This window comes from Urocampus carinirostris, chromosome 4 (assembly GCF_059441175.1).
Source record: "Urocampus carinirostris isolate Australia breed hairy pipefish chromosome 4, RoL_Ucar_1.0, whole genome shotgun sequence".
Taxonomy (NCBI): Eukaryota; Metazoa; Chordata; class Actinopteri; order Syngnathiformes; family Syngnathidae; genus Urocampus; species Urocampus carinirostris.
In genome coordinates, this window is record NC_142352.1 from 51,531,885 (window position 1) to 51,546,431 (window position 14,547).

Here is a 14,547-nt window from a genome sequence, read left to right on the forward strand (position 1 = left end):
GCACGCTATCCTACTGAAGGATTTTATAAATTTGACTATAAGGGATTTTGTATAAATTACATTTAAATGCAAAAGATATTCACTGGCTGAGCTGTGGGGCGAGGTCAATGCAACCTGGAACTGGGTCAAAAGGGCTGATATGATAATCAGCGCTTCCCGGCACAAGAGAGGCCTTTGTTCCTGGCCCGCCCATGGGAAGAGCCAGCACGCCAGCTTGGAAGAGACGTGGTCGAGAGAAGATGGGAAAAGATCGAGAGGGACAATTGAGAAAAAAGCCTCGACGAAGACTCGGGCGACACTAATTCGATGGAGTTCACTTAGTTTAATAAGTTAAATAAAATCTGCCCCCGTGTGGAAATGCCGGTCTCTTGTCCGTCTTTTCACATAGAGAAACGAGCATGCATTGTTAGGTGAATGAAGGTTATGTTTGGTTAATGGAGTCCGTTAACTAATTCGAACAATTTGGTAAATGGTACATTTTAATAGTTTAATTCTTAACACTACTAATGATAGCTTTGTCATCCATGGGTAAATCTTAAGTTGCTCAACATTTGCCTAATGCACGGGGCGACACAACTATTATTGAAAAAAGTAAAAGTTATTGTTATGTATTTGAAAATGGATTCTAAAAAACCTATGCAGTTATTTTTTGAATTTGATTTTTGTCTTTTGTTTCTTCCTCCTCTAGCTTTTTACTTCTTTTTTTTGCTTTTTTTCTTATTTTTTCCTTTTTCATGTTATTTTTTCTGTTCATACTAGCCTTTTAATTCTGTTTTTTTGCTTTTTTCTCTTGTTCTTATTTTTTCCTGCTTGTTTTCTCTTTTTCATTTTTTCATCTATTCTTTTGTTTCTTTTTCCCTTGGTTTTTATTTTTTCATTATTTTTTCTTCTTCTTTCTCACCTTTTTCCTGTTGTATTTTATTTTCTTCTTCTCTTGTTCCATATTCCCTTGCGTTTTTTTTTTTTTGTGCTTTTCCTCTTTTTTTCTTGTTTTTTTTTCTTCTTTTTCATTTTACCCGTTCTTTCCCCCCGGCTTTAAACTTGCTTCTTTTAAAAAAAAATCTCTTTTCCTTTCATATTTTATTTTATTATTCTTTTGTTTGTCTTATTTTCCTTTATTTTGAACTTCCCTCACATTACATCCACTTGTCTTTGGATTGGCAGATTGAGTCCATGGGTGGGCACTCCCCACCCCTGCCAACCCATTGTAACGCCTCAAATGCTGATGTATGGCCCATACAGCATGCCTCTCATTAAGAGCGACCATATTATGTACAATTTTAGGTTTTTTGGTTCGATGTAAATACACACCTGTCAACCTGTATTTTTTTTGCCATACGAAGTATGTTTATTATGCATTTTAAGACGTGTACGACGTACAAGAAAATCTGTATGGAAAAACGCAAAGTTGTCAATTATGGGTACCATCCGGTAAACACCGACTATCACGAAAACGGCAAATCAATCAAGTCAAATGAGTTCGCCGCTCTCTCGGTATCGTTTTTTTGATGCTACTGTGCGCATGCGTCTGCAGCCTCTGATTTCATGTGGTAGTTATGTAATAAAAGGAAGTCCGTCTCTTTTGAGAGAACTGGCTTTTTCGACTCAACTCATTAAAGAGAGCCGGCTCACTTGCTTTGATGCATTATATTACGAATTATTATGTTTTAATAAGAAGTTAAGAAAAAAGAATGTATAAAAGGAAAAAATGAGAAGACAGGTTTGTGGTTATCCCTTTTATATGTATATTACCAATTTAATGCAAAAAATGAAATAATAATTTGAATAACAAAAGGTATTATTCTACTTAATGACGTTTGCATGTATTTTTCGTTCTATGGTGAACGTCCAAGCTACTTAATTTTTGAACCTTTTTTATAATAAACCTCATTCATGTCGAGCAACTCGGTATCTCACAACAAAATGTTAATTAACAATACAGAATATATGATATAACGAAACATCTACATGTTAAACTACATAAATAAACACGTTTGAAAAAAAATATGGTGTGAGATTATTTTGTAAGGGAAAATACAACAGTTTGTAAGGGCACGGAGCCATGGAGGTTGACAGGTATGTAAATATACTTTTTGGAGAGTTTTGAGTGTTTTGCTCTCAGGTAAATGTATTTGATTCTCTCGACTCAGATTAAAAACTCAAGAACTTGAGTTTTGTGAATCTTTAGTCAAACTCATTTTAACTCGGGGGCCACACGATAGAACAAACTTCTGTCGGGCGCCTGATTTATAGATTAAAGAGAAAGAAAAAGAGAGATAAAGAAATAAGAGTAAGAGGGAGGGTAAAGGAGAGAGGGCGGGACAAACAAAGAAAAAAGGGAGAGAGGGAGAGAGCGTGAGAAACAAAAGAGATAAAAAGTGAAGTCGTGAGAGAGGGGGAAGAAAGGAAGAGGAAGAAAGAAATCCAAAGAGAAAAAGAAAGACAGAAGGTGAGAGAAGAGAAAAGAAAGCATGAAGGGTAGGAAGAGAGTAAGAGAAAAGAGAGAAAAGGAAAATAGGAAGTTAGGGCAAAAGAAGTTAAAAAGAAACAGAGCAAAAGAGACAGAACAACAAAGGAAGAGAAAAAGAGTGACATAGAGAGTGAAAGCGACAGAGAAAGAAAGTGGGAGAAAACGGGTGGAAAAGAGAGAGTGAGAGAAAGAAATACAAGTACAGTGTCTTTGTTCGAGGCACCTGGCTTTGGCAACATCAAGTTGACATATTTCAACCTGCAGCTTGTTTTTCTTGTTTTTCTCTTGTGCTTCTTGGAGTGTTGTCTCGCGGGCCGGATTCAATGAAATGAAATGATCTGCATTTATATAGCGCTTTTCAAGTCAATGACTTCCCAAAGCGCTTTACAGTGTGCTTCACATTTCCCAATAGCGGCATTGTATTGCAGCCATGTAAGACGCTAACCTGCTTATTGGGGGTATCAGGGGTTCAGTGTCTTACCCGAGGACAATTCGACATGTAACACGGACGAGCCGGGATTCGAACTGGGATCGCTTGATCCCAAGAGAAGCGCTCTACCTCCTGAGCTATTGCCGCCCCAAATCCCTTAGCGGGCCTAATCTGGCCCGCGGGCCGCCTGTTTGACACCTGTGCTGTAGTTCGAACTATTTCAGAAATGCAGAAGACGAATAATAAAAGTGAAAGGTATAATAACACAAAATAAGTTTTGCTGCTTTATTATGATACTACTACTAATAATAGTAATAATAATAATAGAAGTGTATTATAGTAGCAATATGATGTTTGCACTTTACATATTACTGTAATTTATTTATCCAAACACATTATCAACGATTTTTTTTTACCGGAAGTTAGAGTGACGTATTTCCGTTGTGCGAAACTACCACTTTTTAGCGCGCGAAAACAAACGGATATTTTTAAAAGGTGGGACAGCAATTTGAGAGTTATCGGACGTTAGCAAACTTAAAAAGAAAGTAGCCGTTTCCTCTTCAATGCTTCGTCACTAGCAAGCCGGTAATTGACAACATGAACAGAACCAAACTGAAGATTCCTAAGGTAAGATATTTTCTTTGGTGGCAACGTGTAATGCTCTCTATAGGGTGCTTCGAGGTCCTAAGATTACCCACAATGCATTGCTGGCGGCCATTTTGGAAGTCCACAAAGCTTTTCACTTCATTGTTATTGTTCAGCGAACCAGTTAGATTCTACATTGTAATGCCGAATACGTGCGTTATTGTTGGCTGTTGTAGCCGAGGGGAAAAGGGTGGGAAGGGCTTCTTTAGACTTCCGAAGTGTGTTTACAATCAGGGGATTGAAGCTCAGGAGAAAAGTGAACGGCGAAGACGAATGTGGCTGGCAGCTATCAACCGGTCGAATTTGCCAAAGCTTGACTGTGTTCGTGTTTGTTCTGAACACTTTCTGACAGGTAAATTGAATTATTTATGATGTAGAAATAAATTTTAAAAAGGTTATGGGACATGTGTACTTCATGTACATCTGTCGACACCATTCAAGTATGGCTAGGTTATATACTGTAGGTGTTGCTTCTTGAGTAACATTTCTGAAAAAATATTCTTAAAAGATCTAGATGTTGAACAAGTATATACCAAGAATACATAGTAAATGCATTTCATCCACTTTGATGAGATATTTCTTCTCTCAGTGGATAACATTATTAAATAACTACTTCACCATACACATGTATCAAACAAACATGAAGTATGCGCTGTTTGCAATTGTATTTATTTTCAATCTTTGTTTAGATGAAAGGCTCATAATTAACACCTTTAATTTTCAATGGCTGAGGGGCGGCGGGATAGCGTTTTGAGTTTCAGTGTAGTATCATCCAATGTTCGCATGTTTTCGCCACATCACAAACCTTGACAAACACAGTAAGAGGATTCCTCAACAAATCTGTCGTAGGCTTCCATACTTTTGTAATTTTGAAAATCCTTCAGTTCACCAAAGGGACTTGGGTGGAAAATAAGATAGTGAACAAGTTCGATGTAAGTCACACACGGCAACAAATCGGGATCAGACTTCCAGTCCTTGTTTTTAATTTTGTAGGGATCCAATTTTCCAATAAAATGCAACTTCGCAGCGTACCGCTCGCGTGCTTGCTTGTCTAAACTCTCCACGTAGTTTTCCATAGTGTTGATGGACAAAATCCGTACACAAACGAAGCTAGTTGAGTAAATAAATAGACAAACTGAGTAAATATTTGCTCCTCTCGCTATCACCGCTTGTAATCGACAGACTTCCAAGATGCCGGCACGAAGCCGTGTTACTATTTTTAGCACAAAGCGCGGAGCCCTCTATTGTAATCGTCCCATTAGGATCGTGTTATTTCAGAGTGACTCTTGGAATGGCGCTATTTCTGCTGGTGAGCCTGTGGGAGTCCTTTAAGCAGAGTTCTCCAGCTTTGGAGAACCCTGGGGACAGCTGAGGTCTCCGCCGACATGTTCTGAAAATAGCCTACAAGGGCTGGGTCATCGTGATTTTTCTAGTCAAATGATTCTCCCCTAGTGGTCGGCTGGGTGCTACTTTCCTCTCGTTTTTATTTTTCTTGCTCTCCTGCTCTCTCATCATCTTTCATTCTTCTCCCTTTCTGTCTGTCTTTATTTTTTTCTTTCTCTCTTCCTCCCGTTCTCTCCCGTTCTCTATTTTCTCTCTCTCTCTCCCTCTCTATTTTCTCTTTCTCGTTTTCTTTCTCCCCCTCTTCCTCTCTCGTTCTCCCTTTTATTTCTCTGGTTCTCTCTCGTACTCTTTCTTTCTCAATTTCTCCCTTTCTTTCTCTTGTTTTTTGCAAGGGCCATGAGGAGAAAAAAAAATGTTGATTACATTTTTTGTATATAGGGATACAGTCTCGAATACAAACCTCAGCAATACCTGAGTGTAGCTCCTATGCTGTTAGACAGAGGAAAGAAGCTACTGGACTTGTTCTATGTTTGAGGAGTGGTAATATTTATTTTGTTAAATATGTTTAATTTCGGGCAGCATGGCGGGGCAGCGGTTAGCGTGTGTGAGGCACAGTTCTGAGGTCATGAGATCGTGTGCATCCTGTGTGCCCTGCGACTGGCTTGCAACCAGTTCAGGGTGTCCCCTGCCCGAAGACAGCTGGGATGGGCTCCAGCACCCCCGCAACCTTACTGAAGATAAGCGGTGCAGAAAATGGATGGATGGATGCATGTTTTATTTATTTTTCAGTTTGATAGCCGGTCATCTATTCTATTTTCGTTTAACCTATTTTTAGTAGCAAAAATTGCATTTATCTGCACTGATAGGGTTTAGAATTAACAATGAATCTATTTTGTGTCAGAATAAGTTACACAGTAACACACTTTGAATTTTAATGACAGTTCAAATGAATGACAAGAAGGTTCATTAAATAAGCAAAGAAAACACAATTCCAATGTTTTCCAGTTCAAGGGATCCAAATGCATGGGTGGAAGCACCCTTTCCGTTACTGGCTCCATCTTGTCTAAAACTGAGAAGTGCAACAGAGTTGAGCTCAAGCCCCATGTGCGGGCCATATTCAACTATATTTTCAGAATTTGCTGCGGGCCAATAAAAACTGACCTACGGGCCGCAGATTGCCCACGGGCCGTGGTTTGGACACCCCCGATTTAAACCAATATTTTGAAAAACAAAGATGCTCATTAAAAAAACGTCGCTTCTCATATTTTTTTAGGTGGCACCAGGAGGACAGAGAGAGATCTCTGCTTTCTTTACCCCTGGAAACAAGGTGACCTCAGCTTTTTTATACTAAAATATGATGATTATTTTTTCTTTTTCTGTCATTACATACGGTTTTGTGACCTCAATGATTTGACATCAACTTTTTTATGTTTTACATCCTGTTGACATGGAGATTCGGTTGTCATTTATTTCAAGAGGAATTGATAACATAGTGGTTCATCTTGTTAGTCAGCAGTCACATTATACAGGCATGAAAATATCTTACCTTTTGGTGAAATTTGCCGTTTTGAGTCAAAAAGGGTGACTTATGTGAATTGTGTAGATCTGAGGAGAATTTGTTTAGAGGGGTCTGGGGGGGGGGGCTTTGCTATCAGAAGAGTTCCCAGTGTGAGTCAGGTATTTGAGCCGGCGATTCAGATTAAAATTAGTGTAGTTCGCACGGGCTGGAATGCGGGAATCGAAACTGTCGCGGCGGTGAGAGCGTTAAATCCTATCACAGGCCTGTAATCATAGCTGCGTTGGATATTTTTAGTGAAGATTTTCACAATTCTAAATGCATTTTCTCTCTTTCAGGCTGTTCCCTCGACATCCACAGGCTCTACCTCTGTGGTCTGCAAGACAGACCCGCAGGCTCAAAATGGAAACGTCCTTTCCGTTGAAGAGTGTTCCACCATAAAACAGAGCATTCTCGGAGATATTGAGAACTTTCTTTCCCCATCTCCCGACCTCGTAGCTGTTCCCGAGACCCTGACTCGTCAAATAATACCTTCATGCGCTCAAAGCCACAAAAACTTGATCCCAGACCCCGGGAGAGAAACTGCGCCTGGAGAGGAATCTGTCTACTTGTCCCCCATCTGTCCAAGCCTAAAGGGACTGAATGAAATGTCAGACAGGGAAAAGGGAAACTGTGGTTCGTCCAAACGAATTTTAAGTCCCTCTGAAGAGCTTCATGAGGCCAAGAGGTCTAGAACTGCTCCCGCATTGGAGCACAGCCCTGAAAAAGACCAAAAACATGAAGGGGGGACGGTTTATACTGCAATAATTGAGCATAAAATGGAGGAAAGCAAAAGTGAAGGGGACTATTACCCCTCACCTGTCAGGCCAGTCATGGCAATGACTGCACGCAAACAGAAAGAAGTCAAATCGGTTGAAGAAAATTTGGAAGCGTCTTCCAAATCGTCAGACGGGGTCGAGCACAAACCAAACTTGCCCGATGATAAGCCAGAAAGAGGTGATTCCTATTACCCAAAATTACATCATCATGACATGGGGTAGATTTTAGGTGTGGAGCTTTGGGGGTGCTGAGCACCCACAATGTCTGGCTGGTTACATATATATTTTTTCGTTTCACTTAAAATTATTCAAGATCATTCAACACCACTGGCGTCACCAGACATGAGTCAGGGGGCACAACCTTTTTTGTGTTTTTTTTCCCCTGTTATTGTCTTGTTTTGTTTTATAATTCCTCTTTTCTCTTTTGTTTCTTGTTTTCCTGGCTTTTTACTTTTTCCCCTAACTTTTTTATTTTCCTGTTTGTTTTCGTTTTTCCAAAAAGATACGTACCCATGAAAATTTCAATTGTGGCTGTGATTAAAAAGCTATTTATTTCAAATTACAACTACACATTATTCAGTTTATGGAAGACCATTCACCAGAGTTTCAGCTCTTTCTGTCAATTTTTAGTCAATTTATGGCTTTCCCAAGATGTGTTCCAAATGTCCACCATTTTGTTGCAAGCAAACTTGTACTCGTCTGGCAAAGTTTTGAATCACTTTTATAAACTCCTCTTTCGGGATGGTTCTTATTTTTGCTGTGATGGCAATTTTCAGTTCTTCAATTGTTTGTGGATTTCCCTGGTATACATTGTCTTTGAGGAAACCCCACAGATAAAAATCTGGGGGCTTGAGATCTGATGGGTGCGGGGCCCATTCCACATCGTATCTTCTGCTTATGAGTCTCTCTTCAAACCTCTGCCTCACCCAAGCAATAGTTTCGTTGGCATTTTCAAGCACATTACAGAACCATTCACACACTGTTACTCGCTTTTCCTTGTCAGCATCAGTTAATTTTTGCTTTATTTTGATCTTGTATGGGTATAGGTGCAGATCAGACGTAAGAACACGCCGCAGCGACTCCCTTGTCATTCAGAGTTCTTGGCTGCGTCTACGCACTGATTTCCTAGGGCTGCGTCCTACTGAGTCCCTCACTGCAGCAATGTTTTCTTCTGTCCTTGCACTCCTCTTCCTGCCTGAATAAGTTCCCCCTGTGGCTTTAGAACATAGGTCCACTACAGTTCCATGCTCTCTGAACTTCTTAATCCAACTAACAATTGTTGATTTTGATGGAAAGTTGCGACAATGGAAACGCTTTCGAACCTGAATCTGTAGACTCAGGTATGATTTTGTCGCAAAATAGGTCTCCAGGGAGAATATCTTCTGCTGATTGGTCCAAGGCATTTTCTGGGCAACTTTAGCTGCAAATGATCATCCATAGGTTCACCTTTCATGTCCTGCAACAGAAAAGACATTCGTTAAAAAATGGAGTTTTTATCGAATAAAATGTGGGTACGCATCTTTTTGGGTCACCCTGTACCATTTGTAAACATCACATTACATTCCAAACTAATCTTCAGGGTAGCGCTGACAACCATATACAAATGAATTGAAGGAAGTTGTGTGTATTTATTTAGTTACTGTGGGTGATACAGTTTTTTACAGAGGAAACTGCAAATGTCCATTAGGGGTGGGATGAGATGCTTTGGTCCCGATGCAATTCTATCACGATAGTAAGTTGCTGATACAGTTTATATCATGATTCTCGACAATTGTGATTCTACAAGTACAATATGTCACAAAAAGAGTACACCTCTTACATTTCTACAGAGATTTAATTGCAGTGTTAGTAGAACAACACTAATGAAATTTTTATTTGACACGATGAAATTTCCATCTATCTATCTCCCTTGGTCATATCCCTCAAGAGGGGTGACCGACAGCCAGACAAACACATACAATAACAGAGAAAATTTAAAAAGGGAAAAAAATAGCAAAAAACACACAAACATTTTTGGACAATTGCCAACCCAAATGCCCAAACACCCAAACAAGTAAGGCACCTCGGCACCCAAGTTGGTCATGCTTTTGTCCCTCCAGATGAAACGGGACACAAGAAAGCGGCCATGTCACTCAGGTCAGGGTGACACAACACACTCTTTTGTTCAACAGCAGGGCCGACAGCTTTCACTGGTTTACCCCTGCTGCATCATACTGGTGCCCTGCCCATCCCTTAGAACACGTCCAAACATCCCACTATCCTTTTACAACACCTCAACTCCTTCCTATCACCAACAAGAGCTCTAGCTTCCACTAGATTTAGTCCTCTTACCTGCAGTGCACTCATAACACCATCTAACCACGTCAGTCGCTGCCTTCCTCTTGGTCTCCTTCCATTTACTTCTGCTGTGTAGATCCTCTTCAACATTCGCTCCTCATCCATCCTCTCCATGTGTCCAAACCGACCGAGTACTCTCTTATCCACACGCTTTCTCAGTTCCACTACTACTCCAGTTCTGTCTCACAATTTCCTTTTTTCAATTGATCCAATCCTGTCACTCCTAACATACTCCTCAAACACTTCATCTCAAAAAATTTTATTCTTAAATCTGCGCTCAGGCTCCAAGTCTCTGCACCATACAACACAGTCGGCACAATCTCATACAGTCCTCTCTTAACATCCATACTCATACTCCTGTTGCTCATCACTCTCCTCAGAGCACCCAAAACCTTGCTTCCTTGATACACTCTGTGCAATACCTCGCACTCCATTCCTCCAATTGCAGCCACATCACAACCAAAGTACCTAAAGCTTTCAACTTCTTCCAGCACCTGTCCATGCAACCTTATTTCTCCTGCCATGCCCACTACATCACGTGAACACTTCATCACATTACTCTTCCCAACATTCACACATAACTTACGCCTACCACATACTCTTCCAAACTCAGTTACCAACCTTCACAATGTTTCCTCAGAACCAGCCACAAGCGCTGTGTCATCTGCAAACAACAACTGACTTACCTGCCACACTGTTCCACTGTTGTCCATCATCTCTACACTTCTGCCATATACTCTTGCATTCACCTCTCTCACCACGCCATCCATGTACACATTAAACAGCCATGGTGACATCACACACCCCTGTCTCGCACCTGTCAACACAGGGAACCACTCACTTGTCTCTCCCTCCCTATTCTTACACATGCTCTGCTGTTGACATAAAAACTCTTCGATCGCTTCCAACAACTTTCCACCCACTCCATACATTACCATCACCTGCCACAACCCCTCTCTATCAACTCTGTCATACGCCTTTTCCAAGTCCAAAAGTTATTATGGCAGTGTAAATTTTAACCCTCCATAAATTCAAAATATAGCCAATAACCATACCCCTTTGCAACAAAAGTGAGTACACCCTAAAGTGAAAATTCCTGAAGTGTATAGTCTTCTAGGCTGACCCCCACCTCTTCAATCTCTTCAGCAATGCTGACAGCACTTCTGCGCCTGTCTTTCTTAAATAGCATTTGAATTTGGCACTTTGTACGTTCGCTCAGCTTCTTTAGACATCCAACACAAGCCTTGTTGTGTGTGCATCCTCATTTTTTTGTAAAATGCTCTTGGCCACTGTACTTCAGGGTTTTGGCAATCATCTTCTAGCCTTGTGCAACCTTTTATTGTGCCACAATTCTTTTTTGAAGGTCCCCAAAGCGTTTCTTGCCATGGTGTGCCATCTTGCAAGTTCTGGTGACCAGTGTGACAAAGTGTACTACAAAATCAACACGCCTGCTCCCTATTTATACCTGAGACCTACAACCCCCAGCAAAACATGGAATCTCCAGTCTTAGACAAGTACTCACTCCACATTTTATTCTGTGGAACTAACTCAGATAAAAAAGCATGAAAAAAATTGTGTTTTTCAAAAGGGCAACTCCTTGGCATTCCGAAACACTAAAATAAATGAATAATAATGAATTGTTGTGGTCAGTAAATGCTACTTTAAAAACCAAGCACAGGCGAAAATATGGAATCATGAAAAGCAGTCTAGAGAAATAACAATCAAAACACATCACTAGTATTTAGATGCACCACCTATGGCTTTTATGGCAGCTTGCAGTCTCCTAGGCATGGTCTAGATCAGTGACAAACAATATCCTTCATCAATCTGGTGCCAAATCTCTTTGATTGCAGTTGCCGCATCATCTTTGCAGGTCGGAGCCTTGCTGTAGAATTATTTTTCAATTTCCATCATAGGAATTCAATTGGGTTGAGATCTGGGTTATTTGCAGGGCATTACATTGACTGGATACATCTTTCTCCAAGGAATGCTTTAACATTTGTCATGATGCATTGTCATCTTGCAAAATGAGTTCCTCATCCCCAAAGATGTTTTCAAGCGAAGGAATAAGAATTCTGTCCAAAATGTCAATGTAAACTTGTGTATTTGTTGCATATTTGACCACAGCAATCTCCCCTGTCTCTTTGCCTGACATGCAGCCCCATAGCATTAAGGACCGGGAATTTGGATGTTCTCTTTAGGCAGTTTGTAAATATCAACGGAAGGGCAGCAGACAAAAGTTCCAGCATCATCACCTTGTCCAATGCAGTTTCATGACTCATCACTGAAGATAACCTACACAAAATCGTCCTTAGTTAATTATTGTCTCTCCTTAGCCCTTGTTCCTTTATGTTTAAGCATCGTGGTTTCCTTTTAGCTTTCCTATATGAAAATCCCATTTCCTTTAGGCAATTCTGCACAGTTCTGTCACATTGAATTCAACCTACTCCCATTTCCTCTTCATTTGTCTTGTTGTGGATTTTCTGGTTTCAAGACATATGGCCTTTAGCTGTTTGTCTTGATGCCTACATGTCTTTCTTGGTCTACCAGTACACATGACTTTGTACTTGGTCCAAATCTTTGATACAGCTGACTTTGAACATCCCACATCTTTGGCAACCATATGAATAGAGTTAACTTACTTCTTCAAGAAATTTGATCCTGTCTATGGTCTTAAGAGACCTCTCTCTTGTTGGGGCAATGATTCTTGCCAATCCACTTAGTCCAGGAGCCCTCCAAGGTGTTATAACTGCACTAGTTTTAATTGCTGACAAACAAGCAGACTTAATCTAAGGCAGGTGCCCAATTAAGGAAAGGAAAGTGACTTGGTGTGTGCTTATTTTCTACTCAAAATGCACTGATTCCATATTTTATTTCATCAGAATGGAGTGATTCCATGTTTATTTCCCTGGACTTGCTCTATAAAAGTAACGTTTACTGACCACCACAAAGTTTTATCTTGATTTCTTTTAGTGTTTCTGAATGCCAAGATGTTGCATTTTGGAATGACCTTACGATTGTTTCATGTTTGTGATCTGGGTTTGTATTACAGAATAAGTTGCTGGAGTGAGTACTTTTCTAAGACTGATTATTCCATACTTTTTGCGAAGAGTTGTATTAAGAGTAACAAATCACACAGTATTTTGGAGTAAAATGGACAAGCAGTGTGTTTTTTGGACATACAGTGTAGTGTATTTTTAGTGTTCTCACTTATGTTGCCAGAGGTTTAGTTATTGATGGCTATTTTATAATTTTTTTTTTATTTAGGGGAAAAATAAATTTACCTTGATAGGTAGGCTTTGCACGGACCTCTTTTCATTGCGTCAAAGCAATGTGTCTTCCGTGTTGTTCCATTACCCAGAATGAAATATGAAGAAATAGGGGTGGGGGTGTACTCACTTTTGTGACTTACTGAATTGCAATTCGGTTATAATTGATGATTAAAAAGCAAGCAACTTAAATCATACACTTCTGGGACAATAAACCATGAATGATGTTCAAACAATGCACCTCCATACTTTAGATTTCAAATTTGGGGGCGCTGGCCTTGTTTATTGTTCCTCGCTTTCTTCCTCCCACTTCCATCCGTTTTCTCACATTTTTACGTCCCATCTTTTTTTAACAAAGATTTACTGCACTCCAAACTTTTCGTCAGGCAGATCTGCCATCGTTGTTTTGGTCTCGCGGTTCGAGTTTTGGTCTGCACGCCGATCTCGTCCAACGAGATCTCGTTGTGTAGTGAAAGAAAGTCCGTCTTTTTTAAAAAAAAAAAAACGGCTTTTTTTGCCTAATTCATTAAAAAGACCCGGCTCTCAACAGCTCACTTGCTTTGATGATTGATATTACGAATTATGTTGTATAAAGAAGTTAAGAAAAAAGGGAAGTATAAAAGGAGAAAATAAAAAAAAAGACAGGTTTGTGGTTATCCCTTTAATCGGTTACCAACAATAATTTGATGCAGAAAATGAATTAATCATTTGATGATTAAAACTGAATGAATATATAGATTTATATTATATATTTGTCGCCGATTTACTATTTCAACCTCGATAACACTAAATTTTGGGGACCTATAGATCTCTGTTGGGACCCATAGATTTTTGAGCATGCGAGTCCCCGGGACCCATCACTTTTCAGAGGTAAAATGAACACTGTATCAATAAGATTTATATTTTTTTGAACTAAAAATATTTAGTCACATTTATCAACTGTTTTTTATTAATTTACTTTGGTAGCGACATCGCTTGATCACATCGAGGCAACTATCAAACTGGTGTTGTGGTTTCAGTGGGAAGGATATCTTTGGTCTCCGCACAATACACATAGCAACTTCGGACAAAGACATTTACTTTGGACCAGGAGGCACAATGTGTGTGGAAGAAATATTAGTATATAGAGTGCATCCGGAAAGTATTCACAGCGCATCACTTTTTCCACATTTTGTTATGTTACAGCCTTATTCCAAATTGTATTAATTTAATCTATAATCTCAAAATTCTACACAAAATACTCCATTATGACAATGTGAAAAAGTTTTTTTTTTTTTTTTTTTTACTTTTTTTGAATTTAGTAAAAATAGAAAACTAAGAAATCACAGCCTTTGCTTAATACTTTGTTGATCCACCTTTGGCAGTAAATACAGCCTCAAGTCTTTTTGAATATGATCCCACAAGTTTAGCAGACCTATCTTTAGGCAGTTTTGCCCATTCTTCTTTGCAATAAGTCTCTAGCTCAATCAGGTTGGATGGGAGACGTTTGTGCACAGCCATTTTCAGATCTCTCCAGAGATGTTCGATCGGATTCAAGTCTGGACTCTGGCTAGGCCACTCCAGGACATTCACGGAGTGGTTCCGAAGCCAATCTTTCGAGATCTTGGCTGTGTGTTTTGGGTCGTTGTCCTGCTGAAAAATGAACCTTCGCCCCAGCCTGAGGTCAAGAGCGCTCTGGAGCAGGTTTTCATCCAGGATATCTCTTATATTGCTGTATT

General features: G+C 39.8%; 1 protein-coding gene across 2 annotated transcripts in view; it reads left to right on the forward strand.

Annotated features, from left to right (window-relative positions):
* The first annotated feature begins 3,351 nt into the window (after nucleotides 1-3,351).
* The window catches only part of dna2 (DNA replication helicase/nuclease 2), a 117,993-nt gene continuing 106,797 nt past the window's right edge, over nucleotides 3,352-14,547 (forward strand). The window contains exons 1-3 of one of the 2 annotated variants that reach the window (XM_088334853.1): nucleotides 3,352-3,527; nucleotides 6,163-6,216; nucleotides 6,744-7,401. In XM_088334853.1, the coding sequence (XP_088190979.1) occupies nucleotides 3,498-3,527; nucleotides 6,163-6,216; nucleotides 6,744-7,401 (742 nt within the window). In that variant the 5' untranslated portion in view covers nucleotides 3,352-3,497. The remainder of the gene's footprint in view (nucleotides 3,528-6,162; nucleotides 6,217-6,743; nucleotides 7,402-14,547) is intronic. The other variant, XM_088334854.1, reaches the window with a different exon arrangement.